General features: G+C 43.5%; 2 protein-coding genes across 2 annotated transcripts in view; one reads left to right on the forward strand and one right to left on the reverse strand.

Moving 5' to 3' along the window:
• Positions 1–10508, forward strand: part of MTAP (methylthioadenosine phosphorylase) — a 32321-nt gene extending 21813 nt beyond the window's left edge. The window contains exons 6-8 of the mRNA XM_074931672.1: positions 3267–3506; positions 4032–4154; positions 9550–10508. Coding sequence (XP_074787773.1) covers positions 3267–3506; positions 4032–4154; positions 9550–9588 — 402 coding nt within the window. The 3' untranslated portion in view covers positions 9589–10508. The remainder of the gene's footprint in view (positions 1–3266; positions 3507–4031; positions 4155–9549) is intronic.
• Positions 10509–21997: 11489 nt separating this feature from the next.
• LOC141973805 (cyclin-dependent kinase 4 inhibitor B-like) lies at positions 21998–24731 on the reverse strand. The gene is made up of 2 exons (XM_074932719.1): positions 24588–24731; positions 21998–22306 (listed from the first exon to the last, which is right to left on the reverse strand). The coding sequence occupies exons 1-2, from the start codon at positions 24729–24731 to the stop codon at positions 21998–22000; spliced, it is 453 nt and encodes a 150-aa protein (XP_074788820.1).
• Between the last annotated feature and the right edge of the window lie 1774 nt (positions 24732–26505).

Here is a 26505-nt window from a genome sequence, read left to right on the forward strand (position 1 = left end):
AGAAGTGTGCAGAAGATGTCAGTTAGCAACCTAGATTTCCCCGGGGTCTTAATAACAGGACAAAAGATCTTTATTTATCAGGTAGCAAGGCAAGAGAGCAACAAAGTGGACAAAGCACTAAGATGGAATTAGTTCCTTTTTGTTCTGAATAAAACTATACCTATGGTAGAGGCACTCTACATATTTAATACAAAGAATTAAATAAAGGGTACTTTAGCATTCACAGAAATTACATTTGTGTGTTGTAGCAGTTGGTGGTGGTGGACAGTCAAGGCTTAGTTTAAAGGATGTTAAATGTAGAAACAAGCCAAATTACAGTAGTTTTTTATTCTTAACTGTTTTTCTTTGTTTTGTCACTTCAAGATTTTCAGGCTTCAAAAATGCTTAGACTAAGCAGTGTTATTCTGCTCTGTTTTTCAACACCTTAATAAGCTTCTGGGAGGAGTGTATCTGTGATTAAATATGCCATCTTAGTGTATTCTTAGACCTAAGGAAAAGGGAAGGTAAAGACTGAACTGCTTATTTTGTGTTGTGGAATGCTTGGATCAGAAGCTGCAAGGAGGTACATTATCAGGACCACGGGAATGCTTACAGACTCAGTCATATCCATCTAAGAAACTTGGTCTCTTTGCAGTCATTTAGTACACCAAGCAGGACAAAGCAGAATTGTGAAGCAGGTGGCCCAATCTGTACCAGAGCATGTACAGTGTTTATACTACTGAGCTATTCTGCTGTTCTCACCAATGCACTTCTGTGTCATTACAGGCTATTTTTATTAATTGGCCAGATGCAGTGTGGTTTGGGGAGATTCACCAGCAGATCCACAGCACTGTTAGTAGAACAAGGCTTTGGTGCACTGGGAATCAAGGTGTTTTGCAATGAAGTAAAGACACCTTAAATCTCTTGAGAAAACATACCACTACATATTACACATGTGCTTGCTTCTGGCCTTCTTCCATTGAGCAGTAAATTATACTTTGCATTTTTCATGCAACAAGAGCCTAGCCACATGCTCTTACCAAAGATTAGTTGGCATATAATTGCGTACTGACTTTGAGCATGATGTCACATCACAACAGATACAAGGAGTTTATTGACAGCTAACTATACGCTTTCCGAAGCGGATTAAAAGCAGTGTTATTACTGAAGTGATTGGCAATACTTTACCCAATGTCTTTTTTTTCATTTTTTAGAAAAGGTAAGTAGATATGCATAAGCCATTTCCTGAGGTTGCAGGAAACGTACAGCAAGGCTAGTTTTCATTTGATTGCTAAGTAGCTAGAGATAATGTTCTTTGGGTATTATATTGTTTGAAAAGCAAACAGAGAAATGCTCCTTTTCAAACAGAGAAAAAACATTTAGGTACTTCCCAGTCTCACATGTGATCATTATCTCATTAGCCTATGCATTCTAATCATCCTAGCAGATGCTTTAAAGAACATGTGGTTTTGAGCTCTTAAGATGAAACGGGATGCTTCCACTTCATTTGAAAACACCAGATAAAAATGACTTAAATTTTTTTCCTGGAACTATCCCTGAAAATTGTTGGGATCCTTTCAGCCCAGTTTATTCTAATACAGGGGAATTTCATAGATAAATGCAGTAATAATAATAATAAGGGCAAAAGTGTTAACATAATAGACTACAGAATTTTGCATGAAAACATCTGAAAACTTTATATTAAATTGCATTTGTTTGCATACATGAAGATACTTTGGGTTTTATGCACTGTAAACTCAGTGAGAATCTGAAAGGAGTTTATCTTTTCTCTGACTGCAAATTTTTGAATAATGTAGGGTGTCATGGTTATTACTGCTTCCAGAAACTGGGGCTTACTGCAACATCTTATAGGGAATAAAGCTGGAACTTTGTGAAGAGTTTCAGGGAAATACTGCTCAACTGTTTTTGAAGTCAAATCACAGTTGAAGTTGTCTATTGATTTATTAACAACATGCAATTAACTGGCAATCAGTGAGTCATATATTCAGAATGAATATCAGCAATAAACCACAATATTAAATATAATTAATATTAGATTAATTTACAGCATATTAATAAACACCTATAAATTTCTAAGTGTCCTCTGTGGCTAATCTTAGAAGCTCTGCCTTACACCTGCACACATATTCATGCAGTTGCATGCACAAATACCCTTCCCCTGAACATGTGGGTTACATGCATGCCCACCTTCTTTTGCCAGTGCAGGTTTACCTGTTTACATGCATCTGCAGTGGAAGGTGTGGATTACTTCAGCTTTCTGTGTACTTGTGCTCCTCCACACAATCCACTTATCCACGTGCCAGTGAGGAAGCACCCCACAAGGTCATATAGCACACTTGAAGTATCGCTGCTTGTTGCACCTGTATATGGCAGGTCGACCAGCCAGCTTCTCACAGTGTTTTGAAGGGAGGCTGCTCCACCTGGACTGTGTGAAGGTCATGATGCTGACAAGTCAGCTTCTAGTGATGTCAGACTAGGTTTTCACTACTGCTGTGTTATGAAGGTCTCTCCTGTTGTATCATTATTTTTCATGCTCTTTTGTACTTTTCAAGCTTTTCTGTAGATGATTGTCTTAAACAGATGTCATCATAGTTACTTTTCCCTTCCTACTCAGCACAGTTACAGGTATCCTAATCCCATCTACTCATGCTGATACACTCTTATTCCTACTGTATCAACTGGCATTGCCCAGGCCACTTACCCAGAGAGGAAATCATGATGGTTCTGCCATATGCAAGGTCCTAGTTGAAACTATAAAGACTGATGTGAAGTGCATGGTATATTTAAAGTGGACAGCTCAGTCACTGGGAAAATGGGATGATAATTTCTCTACAAATTCCAGGACACTCTTTGAAGTATGTGCTTGTAAAGTTTTACTTTCAAAAAGTAAATTTCTATTACTGTTCTCAGCAGCTCAACTCAACCATGTGGTACTGTAGTGCTCAGTGGAGTGTTTTCACTATTCTGTTCTTAATGTAAGCACAGCCTAAATATCATGCCAAAATTTTCTGTTTTCCAGTCTTCTTGGTCTGCATTGAAAACCGCAATCCAACTGATACTAACGAAATTAGATGAGTTCGAGATCATTCCTGTTAGTAGGATTATTAATTTATTTTGCTGGATGAGGAAACTGGAAGTGATCTTTTGCTTTGGACAGCTGTGGCCATATGAAACTTGACTGTTTTGTATAAAGCTAATTTGTTTTGTATGGGATGCAAAAACAGTGCACCAGGAGAATTATTTCCTTTTCCTGGCATGTTTTGCAGGTTCTTATGGAGACTGCCAAGAAGCTTGGGCTCCAGTGTCATTCCAAGGGGACAGTAATCACAATTGAAGGCCCACGTTTCAGTTCTCGAGCAGAAAGCTTGATGTTTCGCAGCTGGGGAGCTGATGTTATCAACATGACCACAGTGCCTGAAGTGATTCTTGCGAAAGAAGCTGGAATGAGTTATGCCAGTATTGCCATGGTAACAGATTACGACTGCTGGAAGGAACATGAAGAAGCAGTGAGTGAAACTTTTTTTCCTCTGGCTCTTGTTCTGAGGAATCTGGATGAGAACCTGTAGGTTCTGATAAGAGATCACATACTGAACTAAAACTGTTCTTTCTTGTATCAGTACCACTGAGTTATACTGGATGAGCAATTGTGAAAGTACAAACAGAATCAGTTGTTCATTCATTTTCATAAACTTGCCTCACTACTAGCACACATTTTGTCTCCTCTTGCCTGAAGCAGGGGTCTGTGTGTATGAAGCTCATGAACTCTGAGCTTGTCTTCCTGTAATTGGTCTGGTGTTTTTTCTTTTTGAGGTCTGTGCAAAACAATGTATCTGCTTTAGTTCTCCTATTTGTGTAAAATACAATCAGACATTTATCTACAGGGGAAACAGTTTTTACTGGCTAAAAATCAGTGGCATTGTAAAGCTTCACTTTTTCGCATAGAGAGATAGGAGTTACATGTATGTACTTGGGTATTTAAAATGTGTACTATCAAAATTGAGAGACACCACTCGATTTTATTGTATTTCTAGGTTTCAGTGGATAAAGTTTTAAAGACGCTGAAAGGGAATGCAAATAAGGCTACTAGCATACTCCTTAATGCTATACCTCAGATAGGTTCCATGGACTGGACTGGCACTCTGCACACCCTGAAAGTAAGTATACATATGAGTCTGATAACTACTGGGGAGAGTGTATGCATATATACACATAATACAGGTATATGTTCTGAGATGTTTGTGCTTAAATCATAATTTAGAATAGATGCTTCAACAAACCAAATCACTCAGGATGGGCAAACAAATTCCTTAAGACTCTCACAAGCTTTATTGCAAAGATCTAGCTTCAGTTTTACAAGAAGCATTACAGAAGGTAAAAAAAATAAGGACATCTGTAATATGGTTGAAGAAGTGTCATCCTTTTTAGCAAATCTAAGATACAAATCTCTGTGAGTATCCAAATGAAAAACCTGTACCTCTACTCAGCTTTAGCTTAGATCTTAGAACAATGCAAAGCCAAGCAGAGAAGACTGAACCAAACAAAAAACATTGTGTTCTCTTTAATATGTAGAAGGAGAGGAGTCTGTTACAAGATATGGGTAATAACCAGTTTGAGATCAGTTGAACTGTGTTCTCCCACAGATTTCAGATCCATAGTGCATGGGAAAAAAAAAAAAAAGGAAAATGAAAACATTTCAAAACATATTGGTGAGGAGATTTTTAGGCAGAATTTTTCTTAGACAAGAGTTTACTTACATGTTTTAACATCACCTCATTTCACAGGCATGCTTGAGGTTCATTTGTGGCTGTAGCATAGAGAGAAAGAAAAATGCTAAAATAATTTGGATGTCTATCCACTTAATCAACAAGCTTTTTGTGACAAGTAGCCACTTCCAAGAGTACAAGATCATGAAGCACAAGAGCAACTGAGAGGATTACATTGAGGTGGTGTGGGAGACAGAAATAGAGAATTGGAATGTGAAAGACAGGGAGCAGAATTAAGTGGGCCACAAAGATCTCTGTTACTGGATGCAGCAGCAGTCTGAAAAGGAGGAAATTTATGAGAGTCCAGTCTCTGATAACACTCTCCTCAATCAGGTTCTTTCTTTCTCTTTTCTGAAGATCACTGTGTTGACTGAAATTTGAATGTGTAAGAAATATGAACACAGACCTAAGTCATGTCTTCATATGCCTCAGAGTATATCCCTGAAATTCAGCTATCAAGAGAACTATATGTGCTGTAAAAATCTTCCGTGTCTTCTGATTGGGATAATATTTTCCATTTTGTTTCCAATACGGTACTCTTGTTAATGACTCTCATTTCTAGCTTAGTCAGCTAGACTGACTAATTTGATGACTTGTCCTAAAAGAAAGACATTAAGCAAAATTCACCCCAGACACTTTTAAGCATACATGACCAGGTCAGGTTCACGGAGGTCCAAACCAAATCCTTGAAATGAATCTTTTGCTGATTCTTTACTAGAAAACCTACTTTTTATTATGAGACTTTAGATTATGTTTATGACTCTTCCTCACCTAATTATCTGAAACAGCTGTTTAAATGTCCTGTCTATACATTTGTGAGAGGTAATTGACTTTTCCCCTTTGCAGTCTTTAGGAAGTTGTGTCATGGATGGATAAGGGAGACAACAGAATCAGTATTTCTTCTCCCCTCTAATCCACAGAAAATGTTTTCAGAGGACTGGGCCACGTTTTTTGTGTAATACGGATACCCAGCATACCAAAAACCTGAGTTTGAACAAATAATCTAAAAAATGTGCTAGATATTCCTCAATTGCTTTGGTCATGCTGGCATGCAAGGAAATTTGCCAGGTATATAATGCTGCTTCAGTACTGAGGGATCTGCCTCCAAATTGGCAGGTGTACTTCAGTAAGCAGTGTTCTGCTGCTTTCCCTTGCATGAATGTCTTGATTCTTCGTCTGCAGTGAAAGAGCAGGTGACTGGAAAGAGCTGGTACTGAGTTTGCAAGGTTCCCCTTTAATGAATGCTAACCATTCTTCCAGTTCATTGTTATCTGTTTAAAATACTGATTCAAGTGCTTCTTCCACCTCAGTCCCTGAACTACTATTTGATGAAAGAAGAAAATATGACGCACCAGAGGAAGGGTCACTCCATTCTAATGTAGCTTCTTATACTCTTTCTCTTAAACATCTGCTACTGCCTGGTGTCAATGTTAAGATAGTTCCACTTGGGCTTGGAAACTCTTACATGTTTATCTTTGCTGGTAGTGGCTTGGTTTGAGGGATACTGAGAATTTTGGTTTGAAGACATTAGAAGAACTGGAAACAGCAATTGGCAGGTGGGGATTGAGATTCTATGTCAGGAGAATAGGATTCACAATTGTCTCTGATTTAACGCAGCGAAATACTCTGGAAAAGTGGTGACCGGAAAGTCTGAGGGTTTGGAAGCTTTCTCTGATTTTACTTTGGAAGGGCAGGAAAGGCTAAAAATCTTTGTTTGAGGTATTAAATGGTGGTTAAAGTAGGTACAAGATTGGTCCTAGACTTCTGTGTTAATGAGTAAGGAGAGGCAATTTTGCAATACAGCAAAGAGAGAGATGAATGCATGTGCCTCTGTATGAGTGTGTAGTTGAATCATAAAGAGATTTAAAAATCTAATCACTTTGTAGGTGTGAAATGTTACTCTGTATATTTTACTCTGGGAATTTCAGATGTCAGATTAGGGTTTTTTGAACAGATTCTTTATGGAGGCACCTTTTCCTAGAGCCTGAAGGCAGTGCCTCTTGCATGCCCTGTGGTAATGTGGACAAGGAGGAAGCTGAGCAAGACTGCAACTGGTGCTTTGCTATCAGTGACGATGTAAAGCCCTGCCAGCCTGTGTCCAGGCTGCAGCTGGGCATCTGCCAGTGTCTGTTCCTAGTGTTTGGAGGGAACCATGTGACACCGTAAAGCTGTACATGGACACAGTTTTTCATTTCTGAGCTCTGTAATCTGGCTGCTGTGACTGGAGGAACTTCAGTAGGCAGGAGAAAATAGGCTGCCAGTCTCTTTGCCCAGCTGTATTTATCTGTCTCCTCCCATGACAGTATGCATACACACACACACACACACATCTGGTGGTGTCACCTCTGAATCTCACAGTAGTCTTTAGGAAATCCTGGAGCATTGAAGCAAAAATGTCCAAGGACTGGTCTTCTCCTAGAGGATAGGCTGCCTGCTGTCCATTCCTTTTCACGTGTCTTTTCATCTGTGATATGCCAGTGAGTTTAAATGTAGTTTGAAAGTGACTATTTTTTGACTGCCTAAGATGTCTTCAGGCCAGTATTTCCTGGCTCTGTTGCTGTAAAAAGAGATCATTCTCCAGGCTCAGGTTACATGAGCTTGAAAAAATAGTTGGGAAATAATTTTCCTGCAAGCACAGCATCTTCCTGCAGCCTGTCATTTTGAGACGTGTCCAGGGTGCAAAGCCTTTACTCTTTCAGAACAGGGTATGACCACATTGTATTTATGTCATGAATCAGGAAACACAGATGATGCTATTGATCACAGTGCTCCAAGTGATTTCTGGCTGGTGTCAGGGAAATTTCTGGTTAGGATGGGTCAACCATGGGTGATACACAGCTGGGTCTGCTGTTCACTGAGAAGAATTGTTTAGTGAGGTGATGATCACTGGCAGTTGTTGCTGTAATGCTTGTGATTCAACATCCTGCAGGGAGGAAGGAAAGCAAGTAGCTAACTACAGGTGCTGGAGTTCAGTCAGGTGAGCATACTTGGATTTAACCAGTGAACTAGTAGGTATCCTCTCATGGGAGGCAGCTCTGAAGGGGCAAGAAGCTCCAGAAAGCTGTCAGGTCTTTAAGGGTAACATTCTTCAAGCACAGGAGTGATCCACAGAAAGGCCAATCAGGCGACTAACTTGACTAAACAGGAAACACAACTCCAGTGTGAAAATGCAGTATTTGAGGGTTGGAAGCAGGGAAAAGCTACAAAGAAGGAATCCAGAAGCGAGAGCAGACATGTAGGGATGGTTTCAGGAAAACCAAAGCTTGCCTGTAGTCAGCACTTGGAAGAGATGTCAAAGGCGACAAGAACTTCAGCCACTGAATTGATATCAAAAACTGTTCAAGTAAAATGTGGACTCATTGCTGAATGAAGTAAATGAATTAGTGGCAGCAAACAATTTCCATAGAGAACCAATATAGTAGATTCTTTCTTATCTTTCTTTGGAAGAGTGTTGGTGAGAGAGGAAAAACTTTCTTGCTGAAAAGAATTTTAACTTGTAACAACTGGGAATTGAGCACTGCACCTTTATTACAGTAAAGTTTAATCCCGTGAGGATCAGAGAAAAATCTGAAGTGGGATGGTAAAAGGAATGTCATGTTAGAACTGATTTTTCTTACAGCATGGGTGTAAGAAAATTAGCTTGTGATAAGGCATCAGAGCTTCTGTGAATGCTTCTCAGGTAAACTTCGTGACTCTGTGAGGAGACCTGCCCTTTTTGAACTTCTGCACTAGCCTATGTGCAACAATACCTCTAATACAAGGAATAATGTTGTACTTTGATAAGAGAGCTGTGGTAAGTGAATACTGTGAGACAGTTTAGATTGGAAGGATATCTTTAGATGTGTTTCAGCACACTTCATCACTGATGTACTTAGACTTTAATGTGTTTGGTAGCTAACAAGTTGAAGAGCATAAATTTTAACTTTTTTTAGTAATTTTTTTCTAGTCTATCACAAAGTGCAACTGACGTTTGTAAGTTATGTATGTTGAGCTCTGATCTTGTAAATATTCTTGAGTAATATTCTTCCTCAAAAAATACCTCAAACCAGTGAATATACTGATGTGACTTGAGTGAATTGGCTCAGGTAAATAAGGTGGAGGGGGAAATTCATCAAGACTTGACTTCAACTGTAGTTGCACTGGTCTGTGTTGATCCTTGCAGGCTAAGGACCTCTCAAGAAAGCCTAGATTGAAGTGTTTCTCAGGTCCTACCCTTGAGTGTGGCTGATGTCAAAGTTGCCTGTCCCTGCATGACATGAGTATTTCATTCACTCTCAATCAATTCACCTTTAGAGAAAAGTTTCAGTTCTTGATAGCTGTACTTCAAAATTGATGAAGAAACACATAAAAATCACTTAAGTGCATTAAGTGCATTTTCAGAGCATTTGGATTGTATTTGTAAAAGAGCTTTCTCTGAATATGATGCATGTAAGCCAGTATACTGGTCTTAAAAATTAAAAGCAAGATGCACAATTTTTTGTTTGTCGCGTGTGAGCCTGAAGTCCTTAACTTAGTGTTTCTGCAATGTGGTGGCTGTTCTCAATACCGATAAGACTGTTGCAGAGGTTTAGAAAGTTGTAATGACAAGTCCTTGAACTGTTGTAGGGTATACCCTCTCTGTAATTCTTCTGTGGTGTTGGAGGAAGTTGTATATACTATGGCCATGGAAAGAGTTGCAGATGTTTGTAATCCAAATGGAAGCTATGTAGTCTGCCTTTATATTGAAAAGTAATTCTGCTTTGCATTGGCAGAAGAAGCATTCATCTACTTTGACTTTGTATTTCAGACAACAGTGCAGTGTTCGGTCATCCTGCCAAAACAGTAACAACCTTGATGAACCTTGAAGTTTGGGTGCTCACAAGGAAAAGTGGATCACTTTTGAACTTCCAGAGGTTATAATATCTTCAAAAATTGTTACAAGCATAAAAGAATGGAGTAAACATTGACCCACAATAATGTATAAGACAGCTTTTATAATCTTTATCATGCTTGATAATGTATAAGATGGCAAAAGTTAGACTTTGAGCATGTTTTAAACTAGGAATAGCTTTACTGTCAAGCTGGATCATACAGTGGCTGAAGAAAGAATCAGTAGCAAGCTGTCATCTGCTATTCAGTGATACCTTTTAGATGATGGAAGAAAGGAAAGGCTAGATAATACTGTGTTGCAGCTTCATAAGATCTAAGAAAGCAGATTCACAGATAGTCTATTTGCTTTCCTATTTCTGCCTTGCATCTTTTCCTTCAACAAGGCAAATGCTTACACTCCACTTCAGAAGCATACCAGAAAAACTGAACAGACAATTTCAAAATAAAATACTATTTTTATACATTATCCATATTTTTTTTTCAGTGATTTTATTTTTTTTAAAAAACAATGGGTTTTGTTTGTGTGCTAGAAGGCATGGTTTAATAATTGTGGTGGTTCTTTCACAGTAGCAGTTGTGTAATGAAGGAATGTTCTTATTAAAAAAATTTAGGTAATGCCTAAGACAAATTTGTGCCTGAAGATGTACTTATGTGACTTACAGAACGGTACAGAAAAGTACTTTGCTGCCAATGTCCTGAACACTGTGCTGGCATTTTGCTGCTTCATTGATCTGAACAACTCTGGTTTTAGTTTCTGGTTTAAGTGATGAATATGCTCAAGTGCTTTGCATGTATGCATTTCAGTTTTTAATACAATTTGACTTGAAGAAAATAATCTGCTGCTTCCTGACTAGTAAATAAAACAAATGAAACCTATGCTTCTCCAAACTGTGTGGAAATTTTTTTTTTTTATTTACCTCTAGTCATTAGTGAGTGAATTTTGTGTATCTGACAAGGACTTCTGCCATTCATGGAACAGGTTGGTGGTGATAACTTGTAAACACCACTTCTATAAAGACCACTTTTCTAAAATACTGTGCTGCTTAGGACTTAAGGTTCTAAGTCCCTGAAACAGTAGGGATTGCTGAGACAGAAGTGGATCAGAATTCAGTCCAAGCGAAGCAAGGGAAAGATCAGAAACATGAAAGGTACGGCTTCTCACAGTAATGTAAAATAAATTAAATTTAAAGGAATTTTTTTAAAAAAAGCAGGTACATACGTTTTTTTAGCTTGCTAGCCTTGTTCTGTTAGACACCCAGTCTCCTGCTATGAAAGCCTTTAGATTTGGACATATTCTCCCTAGCAAAACCAGTACAGGTGCATTTCAGATGCTGGAGAAAATAGCTTAACTGACTTTCCATATTTCATAGTGGTTTTTTTAAAGAACTTAGATTGCAGGAGCCAGAGTTTGATGCTTGACAGAAAGAAGGCTACAGATCTAACATACCTTTTACTACCTTTAATATCTAGCGAAATCAGATGACTGGCCTTAAAAATTGTTTTAATTGTTGTTATCTTTGCCCCCTAGACAGTTTTAGTGAAATGGATTGGAGCCATAAAGTTCATATTTGTATGTTCTAAAAGTTGTTTCTGAGTTTCCATTTTCAATCACCATTGGGTTGTTTTTTTAATATTCCATAGTGACATCTAAAGATAATTATGTTAATTTTCTTTTATATACTGAGTACTTACAGTATCACAGGACATTATGGCACAGAGCAAGTCCATAGTTAGTGAGTTTTGTTACACATTTCTGTTACAAATTCTTCATATGCAAGGTTAGATGATAACACTAGGTAAGGATAAGGAATTGACTGGATGACTGCATCCAAAGAGTTGCAGTCAATAGCCCAACGTCCAAGTGGAAACCTGTAATAAGCGGTGTCCTGCAAGCGTCTGTACTGGGACCCATACTATGTAATATCTTCATCAGTGACATAAAATAGTGGGATTGAGTTTGTGGATGACACCAAGTTGAGTGGTGTAGCTGGTACGCTGGAGGGAAGGGATGCCATACAGAGCAACCTTGACAGGCTTGAGGAGTGGGCCCATGTGAACATCATGCAGTTCAGCAAGGCCAAGTGCAAGGTCCTGCACCCAGGTCAGAGCAATCTGCAGTATCAATACAGGTTGGAGGATGAAGGGATTGAGAACAGCCATGTGGAGAAGAACTTGGGGATACTAGTGTATGAAACATTGGACATGAGCCAGCAGTGTGTGCTCACAGCCCTGAAAGTCAACTGTATCCTGGGCTGCATCAAGAGAAGTGTGGCCAGCAGGTTGAGGGAGGGGATTCTCCCGCTCTGCTTTAGTGAGACCCCACCTGAAGTACTATGTGCAGCTCTGGGGCTCCTAGCATAAGAAAGACATGGACCTGTTGGAGCGGGTCCAGAGGAGGCCATGAAGATGATCAGGGAACTGGAGCACCTCCCCTGTGAGGACAGGCTGAGAGAGCTGGGGTTGTTCAGCCTGGAGAAGAGAAGGCTCTGGGGAGACCTTATAGCGGCCTTCCAGTGCTTAAAGGGGACTTATAAAAAAGATGGTGGGAGACTTTTAACCAGGGCCTATTTTAATAGAAAAAGGGGCAGTGGTTTTAAATTGAAAGAGGATAGATTTAAGTTGGATATGTTTTTTTAACATGAGGGTGGTGAGACAGGTAGCTCAGAGGTGGTGTGGATGCCCCCTCCCTCAAAGTGTTCAACATCAAGTTGGACAGGATCAACTTGTTCTAGTGGAAGGTGTCCCTGCCAATGGTGGTGGGATTGGGCTAGATGAGTTTCAAAGGTCCCTTCCAACCCAAACCATTCTATGATACCTATTTGCTCTGTCAACATAGGCTTGATATCTGAAGGTGTCTCATGCAGAATTACTGTAAAGTCAGTAACATGGTAGCATCACATAGTGTGTTTTTGCAAAATTTAACATACATTTTATACTCTTTGAAATGTCCTGAGAGATATTTATCCAGTAGACTACATGACTGTCAAGAAAAGCATAGATAATGTTTAATTATATAAAGACAGGCCAGGTAACTGTGTTTAGTTGTTTTTCTAAACAGTCCTAAGAAATGTATCAAATTTATTGTAGGAAGTACTGCAGGTGTGATAGAGAACAAGAAGATACAAAGTTAATGTACTGCATTACTAAAACCAGGTAAAGTTTCTAGCAGAGAACAATGGCCATTCTTAGAATGTCCCTGGTTTTACAAGAGTGAGACAGTGTCATGCAGAGGACTTCACTGATGGAAATCACCTCTGTTCTGTTTGACTGTCTATTCATGACAATTTGATTTTTTTACAATCATTATTCAGTCCATTTGCTGTGATAGATTTGCCTTCTTGTGAAGGCATTTGTGATGGACTGCCTTCTGGTGCATAGTGTTGACACTGGTCCTATATCATAACATCAGAATCAGTGTTAACAAATACTAGCTTGAGGTTCTTAGAAAATCCCACCTTGACCTGGTAAATGGCTTACCAGGATATAGGCTGCTAAACTGTTGCTGTTGCCTAGTTTTCAAACTCCGGACTGCCGAGTGAATGCCTCTCAAGGTTAACTGATGTCATTGCTCCTCTTACAGAAACTTTGGGAGTTCTGTGTGCTAAACATAACCTGTTACACAGTTACCACTAGTTTTACACTGATATCTCTTACCAAATATTGTCTCTTACAAAAATGAACAAAGCTTTCAGACGGACTTTTCAGGACCTGACTGGTTTCTATGTATGTATTTCCCAAACCATTACATTTTAAAGCCTTGTGTAAACATTGTCTGCTTCAACACAGGTAGTGAGCACTGAAGCAAATGAGGTAGCATCCAGTGACTAAATTGCAGGTCTTATGCAAGATGGATTAAAACTGTGGAAAGCCTAGTAAAATATTAGCTAATGAAATTTAACCTTACATTTTCAAACCTACTTCCCATTCTCCAGTGAAACTGTCCTAAACTAACTCACTGATTTGTGTGGCCTAAATGCTTTCAAGGATTTGGGGGAAAAGCGATCACCCCTAGAGCTAGGAGGAACTGCTGAAGAACAGATCAATCTCTCATGCTTCTGTGCGGGACTTGCCTTGGGGGAATAGAAAAATACAGCTGGGAGACAGTGGGTATATTAAAAATAAATGCTGAAAGCTTAGTTTTCTTCCACATGCATACAGAGAGTGGACTGAATGAGAGTGAGTGTAAATAGCACAGGTGCACAAAGCAGGAGGCATACCAGTATTAGCCAAGAAGTGGGAAATACAGAATCACTAACCAACTGATTCCTTGGAAAATATTCCACTGGCCTCCAAAGGAAATGCCAGAGCTTGGAACTACATGAAATGTCCAGATCCACGCAGACCACGAGCAGAAGTGTCACTGCAGAGTAAGCTCAACATGCAAATAAGAAATGCAAGAGGAAGACATACACCCACTCAGAGGAGCTGTTGTCCAGCTGTCCCTCTGGTGGCATTCATTAGGCGTTCTGCTTCATCTTGGCACATGAGTCACAGACAACAGATCGTTTTCCGCTTTGACTGAAGACACTTCTGGATATGGACTCAATAACATTCAGACCCAAACAGCCCTTATCTATATTCCAAGCCAGTGCCCCACACTTAATTGTATTATGAATGTTTGCTCTCTCTGATGGTGGAGTTGCTCTTGTGTCCCACCCTGATTCCCACTGTTTGTTTGTGTGTTGTATTTTGCTTACCCTCCAACTTCTAAGACTTTTAAAATCCTTATCTCTTGGAGGAGGTTTCCATTTATCTTGTTCGGATCATCCTCCAGTGTGTGTGTTAACAGTGTAATGTACTGATGCCAATGCAATGTTGCAAGTTCAAATATGGCACAAACTAGGCCATGAGGCAGGCCAGTAGATTTCTCCCTTTTCTATTTCCTCTAAATCATTCTGTGCAGCCTAACATTGATTTATCTTGCTAGGTTGAGTTTGCCCACTCATATCTCATTTTCACTTAGCTAACACTTCATGCTGTTTCATACTAACAACACTCAAAGCATCTCTTAGCATCAGCACAGGTGGCATGTGACATCAGAATTTAGTTTTTATGTTAGTATTCAAAACGGACCTGCGAGCAGTTGGGGTTCCCAGAACTGTAACCAGTGAGTATTTTGTTTATCGAAATCAGCTGACTATCAGTAAGGGGAGAAATTAATTCAAGAGGTGCTCAGCGTTGGGCGGGATCAGCCCTCTAAAACGGAAACTCTGGCTTAACTGTTTTAACGACTGCTTCCTCTCCCCACTGTCACTGCAGTACTGACTAAAGCAGGACAGTGCAAGGGAATTGAAATTAACACTCAATCACTCTTTTGCAAAAGTTTCCGATTGTTTATTTGGTCAGTTGTCAGGTTCTCCACCAGCTTTGCTCTAAATTGGCTCAGCTGATTTGGGATGCAAAGCCATGTGTGGCTAGGCATATTGGAAAGATGTTTTCTGTCTCAGCATCAGGGTGACATAGAAGAGGCCCATCTACATGAGTGTAGGAGATTAAAAAGATTCACATCTAGAACTATTTAAGGTATTTGTGGGATTTTTCAGCTTCCTACAGTGCATCTTGTGTACTGATGGGGCTGCTGTACTCCATCTCTCCTACCCCTTCCTTCTACTTATTTTTGTTCTGACTCTGATGCACATCAAACTACTCTTTAGGTTTCATCAGTTCACAGAACGAGAAAAAACCAGTTATATAGTCCCTTCTCCAAAATGGAACAGCTTCCACTGCATTAGCAAGTTAAAGGTGGTCATGAAAGGGTGCAGTGTGGCATCAGCACAGTGGGGCTGCATGGCCAAGTGACAGGAGGAAAGTGCTTTCCCTTACAGCACCTGTGAAAAATGAAGTCTGCCAGCTGCCCAGGAACTGCACTCCAAAAGAAAAGCAACTTAGTCTTCAGGAGTCTTGAACTGATTATGGAATTGTCCCTATTTCTATGGGAAAAACCTTAGGCTGAAAAAAAATCAAACTTTAGATTGTCTGTTTTCTGCTAATTCTTGTAAATGAACAATAAAATCATTGTTCAATAGCTTAATTCATATCATAGGATCACAGAGTGGTTTGGGTTGAAAGGGACCCTAGACGTCATCTAGTTCCACCCCCCCTCCCACAGGCAGGGACACCTTCCATAGCCCAGGTTGCCCAAAGCCCCGTCCAACCTGGCCTTGAACCCTTCCAAGGAGGGGGCAGCCACAGCCTCTTTGGGCAACCTGTGCCAGTGTCTCACCAGCCTCACAGTAAAGAATTTCTTCCTCATATCTGATCTAAATCTACTTTCAGTTTAAAACTGTTACCCCTCCCTCCCCATCTTTCCTGTAGGCTCCCTTTAATTACTGGAAGGCCGCTATAAGATCTCCCCAGATTCCTAGCATACAACTGGCTGCCTGGATCTTTTGATCTTTGTTAAACTGTATGGGAGAAAATAACACTAGTTTGGTGTTTTTACTGAAAGAGAGTAAAAAGATTCTGTGTAGGTAAGAAACCCCACACTTAACTCTGTGCCTGTATTTTCTATTGCCTTTCAATTTTATTCTCATTAAACCAAGCAGTAAGGAATAACATTATTGCTCTTGTGATGACTGCTGAATACATAACCTGCTTCCAGAACCTTAGGCAGGTATGAGTGCACTATGAATCTTCTGACTCAGTCTTCTACTCAGGGCATAAATGCCTTATGGTCTCAGTAGTAATACCAGAAAACAGAATGTTTCTGGTATTGAATTCCATATGTATTGAATTCTACATTAATTCATATGAAATAAATCTGAGTGGAATCTACAAGTTTCTCCATTTTTTTATTAACATCAGCTATATTTTCTATGGCTATGTAGACTGAGATTTTCTAGAAATTGTTATTGACTGACATGAAATGCAAAAGTAACTTCTGCATGTAATTTTTGTGCATCAGCTTGATGGACTAGTCCATTTGCAGGATGGGTTTTTTTGGATGCATACATCTCTCAGTATTTTCAAATGTCTTGCCTTAGGGCAGGCATTCCTCATGAATTCAGGTTTCTTATGTACATTGTTTAGCATGAAATTACTTAGCTTGACATTTGGTGAAACAGTTTACCTTACTACCAGTGAACAGAACTGCATGAACATTTACTGAAAACAGCCACAAAGGAGCATATACACAAATGAAGTACATTCACAAATTGTAATAGCTTGTGTGCTTCTATACAGCTGTAGAAAAGAAACGCATGATGCAAATCTGTAGAACATTTTAATGTCCGTCATGTTGAATGGCATTGCTTAAGAAAACAGCAGGAGTTAACAAAACCAGTCATTTCTATGTACACCTTGAAAAGAGAAAATAATCATGAGGTTTGGCCACAATGTTCAATCCCCAGATTTAGCAACATACGAAACTGAGAATAATGCCGGTAAGTAAGTGAAACATATCTCAGAGAACACATTGTCCAGTTGTTTGGTTTCCTACACTATGGTTCCTCCAGCACAAGGAGGAAGGTATCTGATCTCATGGAAATCTTTTACTTTGAACTTAAATCTGTGTTTTATTAATTAATGCTTTGTAGAAAGCAGCTTTTGTATGGGCCTTTATACACTGTGTAAGAAAGTTCTGAAATAACTTTTTTTTTTTTCATACCATGGTCAAACATTTAAAATCATTCTTTCACATCTGCCTGAAGATAAGCCAGCAAGATAAGCCGGTAGGATGAAGGTCATGGTCACCTTAAAGTGCACATGAGGACAGTGAAATCACCTCTTTTCTTGGACCTGATCCATATTTGGTACAGATTCTTGACTTTGTGGTGTTATTGGTACCTTGGCTTGACTCTCAATTCCTCCTCTGACCCTTAGGCTGGTTGGAGCCTAAGGTGAAAACAGATGTGAAAAAAAGCCATAAAGCTATCAGTGTTCAAATGCTTGATGTCAGGAGGCAAGGAATGCCCTCTCTCCTATGATTTCCCCCAAGGTCCACTGTCTAATTGTAAGGGCCACTGCTCATCAGCCATGTGCTTTGGAGGTCTGCAGGGATGAGCTTTGTTTTAGAAGACAGAAAAAACCATTGATCTGAATTGACATGGAATGAGGTAAAGGTAAATGTCTGGTGTGCATCCTTTCAGGCTTAGGCAGACTCTGCTGTGTTTATCTCTCTTTTCACCATGTACCTCTTCCCTGAGGTGGACCTGCCTCTTCTCCCCCTGTTCTGGACACTCTGACCTCTGCCCCATCCTCTCAGCTCTCAGCATGCTTGTTTTTTTACCTTTTTACCCAGTCCATGCTGTCAACCACCAGCATCAGTAGAGAAAAAGATGCTTATCTTGGGACTTTCCCCATCTGGGAGATCAAACTCTCATGTTCTAAATTACCACTCTCGCCTCCTCAAGTAGCAATGTCTTTGTTCAGAATTCACATGTAGGAGGCTGCTTCCTAAGAGTGACTACATCAGTGGCAGCATGAGCTACCTAGTGTGGTGGTAGGAAGTAGGGTATTTCTAATACCATGACCTCTGCTGACAGTGAGCTGAACTCTAAATGTCTTGTCCCCTTGGTCCATTGTGGAAACCTTCTCTCTGGCTGAAGAAGTAGGTGCCAACAGGTCTTCTCACCACCAACCATCAGTCCTGAGGCTTACACTCACTTCCAAGAGCAATGCTGGGTCTAGTGACAAACATCTGTGTGTACCTTTCTGTGAGGCAACCTGAAGCCTCTAGTTGCAAGTTCTTGGTTTTCAACTCCTAAGGATCACCTCTAATTTCACTTCCAATTCTTGGGTTTTCTCCAGCACAGAAACACTTTCTCAGCAACCATTTCTACCAAAAGCATGCAGGTACTTACGAGTATATGGTAACACAGAGAAATGTGGATAAATTTGTCCTCCAGTCTTTTTCCCACAGAGAAAAAGTATTCTGTCTTAACTTGTGTTCATAAAGTATCTTAAAGTATTCCTACTTCTTTTTCATGTAAAGAAAGAAAAAAAAAAAGAGGAAAAAGTAAATTGTGGATTACTTCAGTGAGTGTTACATTAAGATTGATTGAGACCTGATTAAAAAAAAATACATAAATCTAGAACCACTATGTATGTCATCCCTCATCTCTACTGCTGGGAGTGATTACCCCACCAGAGCTCTTGTAAGACATGAATGTCTTCAGAGGTCCTCTCTCCAGCACCAGATCCTGTGGCTTACCTGTCTCATCTTCAAATTTCTCACTTTCTTCTATGAGGGCTCTGAGCATTTCCATTTTCCTCCTGAGACTCACAGTGTTTGAGGCTTATTTTCTGTGTAAGTAGGTAGTGAGGTTTATGTATTTCCTCACCTTTGGCCTGGAGAAGGTCAGGTGATGACTTCCTTTCCTAAAATGCTTCTTGTTTTTCACTTCCGTGAAGCTTTCAGAGACCATGAACATGATATGTAAAGCCTATGGACCCTTACATGCAATAAACTTAAGTGAATTTAAAGGGAATTATGCTGTTATATAGCTTGGGAGTCATGTTCTCAAAGAGTAAATTCCCAGAATGAGTCATAGTAAACACTTTGTTTTTCTAAGTGACATTACATTAAAGGTATTTTTATTAAATATAAAAGCTTGACAGAGGACACCACGATGGAAAATACCTAGTCAGGCTATTTAGATGCTGGTGTTCACGCACAATTCAAGCATGCTTTGGAATACATGGTGCTGCTGGCCTCCTGTCCAAAGAATGAACATTTACTACAGAAAGGAAAGCCACCTAAAGTTGCTTCCTCAACGTGATGAACCTCTCCTTTTAAAGACTTTTTATAGAGACAAAATATTTGGAATATATTTTCACAGAGGTTGGGCTGAACATTTGGAGGGAAAAACTTCTGTAACTTCCCTAGGCAGTGCGAATTCTCTCTTTCTTTCCCTATTCATGGTGGCAGCAGAAAAGGAGTCAGTCGCTCACACCGGTGAATGCCTTGTCCCTTCAGGCACTTGCCGCTCTGACACTGCCTCCAAAATCACCGTGCCTAACTCCATCTCCCCTCTCCTCTCCTCTCCTCTCCTCTCCTCTCCTCTCCTCTCCTCTCCTCTCCTCTCCTCTCCTCTCCTCTCCTCTCCTCTCCTCTCCTTCTCCAGTTCCCAAGGAAATTTTGGGCTTCGGCAGCTCCGAGGTCAATGTCCCTGGGAAAGTCACTCTCTGTCGGCACGGCTTTCCCGGGTGGGGAGAGGCTGCGTGGAAACCCCATGGGCATCCCGCTGGGAATGTCACTCCATCTGCCACGTTTCTGAAGGGGGTCCCCGGGGCTCTAGCCTATTTCCCACGGGGAAGGGGGAGCCGCCGGCTGGCAGGGCGGCGGGCAGCGCAGGCCGGAGTGTAGCAGGGAGCAGAGGAGGCAGGGATGCTCCGCGACCCGGGGGCCGTCGACAGCCTGGACGGGTGGGACCGTCACCTCCCCTCAGGCTGAGCTGGGTTCCTGCCTACCTGCATGGAAGCCGGAGCGGGGGCGAGGGAGAAAAAGAAAAACAGATTCGTCCCCCCCGCCCTGCCCCCGCTCCAGACCCCATTTGCTGACCCCTCTCCCGCCGAGCGCCAGACACCCTCTGGGGTGGGGATCGCTCTCGATTTGGCCCCCAAAAAGCTAGGAACTAACTTTTTTTTTTTTTTTTTTTTTTTTTTTTTTTTTTTTTAGGAGAGAGTAATTTTTTCCCCCTCTCCTACTCCCCTTTCTATTTTAAAGAAACGAGCTGGAGAAAACCGTTCCTTTATAAACCGTTCCTTTATAAACCGTTCCTTTATAAACTAGGGGCGAAACGAGGGGACATTTGGAGCACTTTTTCTGGCCTTGTGGTCTATGCCCTGAGCAAAGTGAGGGGTCCTAAGCACGGGCAACAAAAGTATAAACGTATCTGCGGAATAGGAAAGAAATAGCCTTCAGGTGCATTATTCTACAGTGTGTGCTTGCCATCGGTTTTTTAGCCCGAACATTTTTTTTTAAAATCTTCCACTTTTAAAGAGATCGTAATGTCATGCGAGGGTACAAAGTGCAGTTGAACTTTCCTGTTGTTCTGTAAACGTTGTTTTAAATAAGTAAATTAACGAGTTTTGTAGATGTTTTTAAGTCGAGTGTGTGCGTGCATAAATAATACACATCTGAGTATAATCCCTGTGTATTCGACCTGCGCGAATATGTTGTGTGTATGTATACATATTTATTCACAGACACAAAAAATGTAAGTGACGAACAAAGTCGAAATAAATAACACAGCATGACACTCAATAGCAATGCGTACAGGATCGTTTAATATTTGAACACAAAGATGGTTTTTTTTAAGCCAACCTCTTTGATATTTTGCTGTTGAATAATAACAGGTATTTCATCACACGTAAGTGGTACGAACATTGGATAAACAGTGGAAATCACGTAGGAAACCCAAAGGCAATATGCGTGAGGAGATTCAGGTTCACAACTAACCTTGGTCTTTTTGTTTGTTTGTTTGTTTCCAAATACTTAGTTTAGAGACCCGGAGCTGTCTTAAAAATAGTCAGCTCGTTGCCTAGATCTTCTGAATCAACGGGGTATCTCCAAATGTTAAAACTACGCAGTAACTAAACGATTGGCAATTGGTTTCTCACAGGGATCGCCTTCCCTGCATACACTCATATAAAATAATTGTAGTAGTTCCCAAACTGTAATCTCTATCAGTGTTAAACATTTTAAGACTTTCTAAATTGAGAGGGGTGATGAGGGGAGAAGATTAATTTGTAAATGGGATGGCTAAGGTGTTCACTATTTCGAAGGTCTATATAAAAGAATCTCAAGGTGTGACTAAAATGCAAAGCTCTCCGGGGTTGTGCGATAATGAATAAAATCAGTACTGTCGCGAATAACACCGGTATCTGATGGAGATCAAGGCAATAGCTTGCAGGGCAGTGAGGAAGCCGCTAAGGGAAAAGAAGCGTTCTCACTTCTCTAAACCACATCAATTTAGCAATAAATGGAGGGGAGGAAACGACGAATTTTATTTTATTTTAATTTGCCCCTGGAGCACCGGAGAACAGTTTGCTGCTTGTCCTCCGCTCGCCGGGGAGCCTGCGGGGAGGGAGAACCAGGAGCGCTCCCCGCGGCTGTGTTTTGATTCTTTCCGCTTTTTCTTAGAAAATGCAGCAGCGTGCGTCGCCTCGCAGAATCAAATCACAGAGGGCCCGGGGCGTGCGTGAAGAGCTTCGGAGCAGAGGGACAGGGGAAGACCCTCCCCAGCAGCCGTGAGCACTCGCTGCGTGCCTCGACGGCGGCGGGACCGGGCCGGAGCCTGCCTCGAAGAACAAGGGGAGAGGGTCTCGACGAGGGGGAAGGCGGGGGACGTCTGCCGACGGGGCTTCGGGCGCTGCGGCGGCGGGCTGGGGAAAGGGGCGGGGGGGCGGCGGCCGGAGGTAGGTCAGGGGGTAGCCCCCTCCGCGGCCGGCCCGGCGCCCGGGGCGGCGACGGGGAGGGGCGGCGGGTGGCGCAGGTACCGGGCCACCGGTCCGTGCGGGCCCCCCGCCGCCACGTCGAGGGGGAGGCGGCCGCGGCCGTCGGGCAGGTCGAGGCGCGCCCCGGCGCGGTGCAGCGCCGCCAGCGTCTCCAGGAAGCCGGCGCGGGCCGCGTCGTGCGCCGGGAGGCAGCCGGTGCGCGGGTCGGGGCGGTTGGGGTCGGCTCCGCGCTGCAGCAGCAGCTCGGCCACCCGCGGGCTGCCCAGCATCATCACCTGCGGGGAGAGACAGCGTCAGCGCCCGCCCGCGCCGCGGAGCGCCTACCGCGGAGCACCGCGGCTGCGGAGAGGCGGGCGGCGGCGGGGGGCCGGGTGGCTGCGCCGCTGGGGCATCTCTGGGCACAATTTCCCGGTGTCAGCCACTTGAGGCTCTGGCCCGCGTAAATGCTCGCGGCCGTGCTCGATGATCCTTAAGCGTCCCCTTCCAGCCTGAGATAGTCTATGATAAATTAGATTATGCGCTACGATACGTGTGATTTCCAGACGAGGCGCTACGTATCCGTACATTCTGTTCCACATTTTATACCACTTATATATACACCATGGTATGTATATATACGGTGCTTGCGGTGTGTGTACACACACACACGCGTATATATGTACATACATATATATGAAAGTATATATGTGTGTACATATACATACACGAGATATATGCCATTTATATATACCGTTATATGTACCATTTATTATACCATACACAGTGCGTGTATAGATCTGTATCTATATGTATTCTGTGACAGCCCTCAGGAGCCTTGCATTAAGCCTCCCGCCACTTGGGCTACGTTTTACAGATTTGGCAACGAAGAGCACAGCTCCCGGCACTGCAAGTGCGCCCAGGCAAAGCAGCTGGGTGTAACGGCCCTGGCAGTGGTTGGGCTCTTTTCGGTGCCCGGTGCAGATTTCCCACCTCCTGAGATCGAGCCGCCTGTCTCTCTCTCTCTCTCTCCCTCTCTCTCTCTGCTCTGGCTAAACTTTTGCTTCTTCTCACAGGAGGAAGTAAAGCTGTTTGGAGCCCGTGGGTGATGCGCAAAACTTTCCTGCTGAACCGTAATGCCACTCTGCAGTTAAATTAAAAGCAGAAATTTTCTGGCAAGGTCTGATCATGCACGATTGAACAACAAACAAAAAACCACAAACACAAAGGAAACCAACAAACAAGCAAACAAACAAAAAAAGATACTTGGGAGTTTACTTCCCTCATTCTCCTAGACATTTTCACTGGCATTTCAGCCTCCATAAACTGAGTCTTAACACTGTAGAAAGTATCTTAAGGGTTTCTAATTATTTTCTACCTCGAGACAATTTGGTTATGGACTACAAATATTTGGTTTTATTTATAATAGAAGTGTGAAAATTATAAATTTATATTTATTATTTATATATGATATCTATTTCTATATATCTATTTCTATTTATTATCTATAAAATTCTATTATAAATAAACTTATAAATTTCATAATTTATAAATTCCTGTAGAGATTAAGATTTTCAGAAAGGTAAAAATATTCCACGTCAGAGTGGCAGCCATTTTGCAACATGTTGGTAAGGGGAAACAGAACTTAGTCTCACTTTGAAACGAGGGGAGGAAAGAGAAAATTTACAAGAATTCTGAGACACTTTACATCTGGCATTTGAACCTACAACAGAAACAAACCGAATAACTTTCTCAGTGCCTTTCTCTGAAACTTCAGAATATTTCCTTTTCTATTTAAAGTCAAGGACTAAAATGGCTGTTCAGCTTAGCTGATGAATTATTCAATATATTCCTTCAAATGACAACTCGAGAAAACCTTTTCATGAAACACACAACTCCAGTTTAAATCACAGTACATTAATCATTCAATGAGCATTTAAAAACTTTCAGTTTATGTATGTCGATTAATATAATACACATCTAGGTCTTAAAATGTCTGGAAAGAAACTCCTCTACACACTGATACATATATATATCAATGAATACTATCACTATTGATGAATAGTGAATGTTAAAAATACTACTAATAATAGTGACGACTACTAACATATACCTAGTTTCAAGTTATGATTTCTATCATTGACAATTTCTACGCCATCTTCTGTGCCGTTCTTTAACAGCAAAATACTAGGAAGGGACCTCACTTCGATTTCCTGGAGGGAAATTAAGCCCATTAAGGGCTTAAAACAAACAAACAAACAAACCAGAAAAGTTGATCGAAGCGCGGTCAACTCCCTGAACCCACCTGGCAGCGGGTTTTGCAGTCCCTCTTCTCCTTTTGCGTACCCTCCATCATAATTCGTTTGCTGCCAGCGTGCCCCTCTAAACTCCATCTAGTATTTGCAGGAGGGCGAGGGCTCAGAAAAACGCCCGTTTGTATTCAGGCGGCTGCGCCTGGAGTCTGGTTCCGATAATAACAATAAAAATTCATTCAAAACCCGAAATCCCTCCCTCCTCCCTCGCCAGCGTGGCAGACGACAGCTCCCCCCGCCCGTCACCCCCACCCCCGGTGCTCCGTACCTGGAGCGGGGTCCTCCCAAAGGAGTTGGTCCCGTTGGGATCCGCACCCGCGTCCAGGAGCTTCCGCACCTCCTCGCCGTCCCCGCGGGCGGCGGCGCTGCACAGCTGGTCGCCGGAGCTGTCGCCCCGGGGGGACCCCTCCATCGCCCACCGACGGCCCGACCCGCACGGCCGCCCCTGGCTTTCCGTCTCCCCTGGCCAGGACCTCGCCCGTTGCGGCGCCGCAGCTCCTCCTCCCCGAGGGCAGCGGCCGCCCCACGGCCCCCCCTTCCCGCGGCAGGCAGCCCCTGGCCCCCGGGCACGTCCCTGTGTACCCCCCCTCCGCACACCCCGGGGGGGGGCTGGGCGCCTGCCGCATCCTCCCACCCCCGGACCCAAGCGGAGAGGGGAGCAAGGTCCTGGCGGCTGCGGTAAAATCCGCGCACCCCCCTTGGGGGTCACGGCGTGGCGGGGGCTGGAGGATCGCGGGGTGACGGCAGCTTGCTCCACAAGTCGAGAGCCGTGGTCAGCTCGGCATCCCCGGGAATTCACCCCCTCGAGAGTGCGGGGCGGCTCCCGCGGGGGCTGAGTCCCTCCGGGGGCCCCGTCGGTGCGGGAGAAGGAAGGCGATGGGGACTGCGGCCCCGCGCCGCCCACACACACATATTGGGGGGGGGCAGGAGAGTGGAGCCAACGGCTTCTCCGGGCTGGGCGCAGCTGCCCCGGCCCGGGCAGGTGGGACGTCCCCCGCGGTTGTCTGGCGCGGGGCGGGAGCGGAGGGGAAGGGACCGGAGCCTTCCCGGGGCAGAGGGGGGCTGTCGTGCGAGGGATGGATTTGGCCTCTGCCTACGGGCAAGGGGCTTGAGCTGTCCCGAGCCCCGCCGAGCGGCGGGTCTGGGGTCCGTCCCTCCGTCCCACCGCCGGCCGGGAGCAGGCGGCCCGGATGAGGAAGAGAGCCGTGCCCGCAGGAAGTTCTGCGATCCACATAATGGCACCCGGCAGAAGGCACCCGCTTCACCCCGGCCTCGCGGAAGCCCAAGGCGGGCGGGAAAACCGCGGCGAGACCCAGCCGGGGTAAGGTAGGGCTCCAACCCGGCAGCCAGAGGCTGGGCAGGACCTCGCCTTGCCGCTGTGAGGGCCTCCAAAAGCCAAGCACCTGACTCCTCCCCTTGCTTTCCGCCCTCCCACTCATCCCTCCTGGACAAAGTGGCTCCCCGCTGCGGGCCCCGGGGACGCCCGTGGCCACCCCCCCCGCCCCCAAGCGACCCCCACGTCGAGGGGAGCCGGGGGTCGGCCCCGACGCCCGCGGGGCTGCGCTGTACCCACTACCCGCGGCCTGAAGGTTTGGTTCTGCCACCTCCAAGCTACGGGCAGATCTGGGTAAGAGGCAAGGCGAGGAGAGGGTGTAAGGGTCCTGCGTTCCCGCGGGGCGGTGAGGAGAGCGGGGCGTTTCGGAGCCACCGCCGAGGTTAAGTGGAGCAAATACAGAAAACAGATTAATATGTTGTGCGCCCCCCCCCCCCCGCCAGTTCCCTAATCTCCTCTTTTACTTGCAGAAAACCAGTGTGACTGCCACAGAAGCAGTATTCGCCGTGCAGATGCACCTTTGTTTGTTCCCTTCGGCCTTATCCACCCCCCACCCCCCCAGCCGCTCGGGCACGAACAGCCCTGCGGGGCCAAAGGAGAAAAACGGTGATTTTACGTCTACATGTACCGACGGCCGAAAGGCAGAGGCATCCTTGGATGAGAAGAGATAAAAACAAATACATCCCTGCATAGACAAGTCAGAGTTTCACTGAAATTTGTTCATTGAAAAAGTAGCGTTGCAAGAGCAGGGTGCCACATTTCAAGGGGGCTCGGGCGGGGTGAGACACCCACTTGGCAGAGACCTGCGCCGGGCTCTCACGCACCGTGGTTTTGCTGCAGCACATGGTGCAGA

The sequence above is a fragment of the Athene noctua genome, chromosome Z (assembly GCF_965140245.1).
Source record: "Athene noctua chromosome Z, bAthNoc1.hap1.1, whole genome shotgun sequence".
Taxonomy (NCBI): domain Eukaryota; kingdom Metazoa; phylum Chordata; class Aves; order Strigiformes; family Strigidae; genus Athene; species Athene noctua.

What these genes read in the sequence shown, in the direction of transcription:
- LOC141973805 (XM_074932719.1), bottom strand. Translation starts at nt 24,731, where the DNA reads ATGGAGGGGTCCCCCCGGGGCGACAGCTCCGGCGACCAGCTGTGCAGC. An exon ending in TTGGGAGGACCCCGCTCCAG is followed by an intron (nt 22,307 to 24,587) that starts GTACGGAGCACC and finishes CTCTCCCCGCAG; the next exon opens with GTGATGATGCTGGGCAGCCC.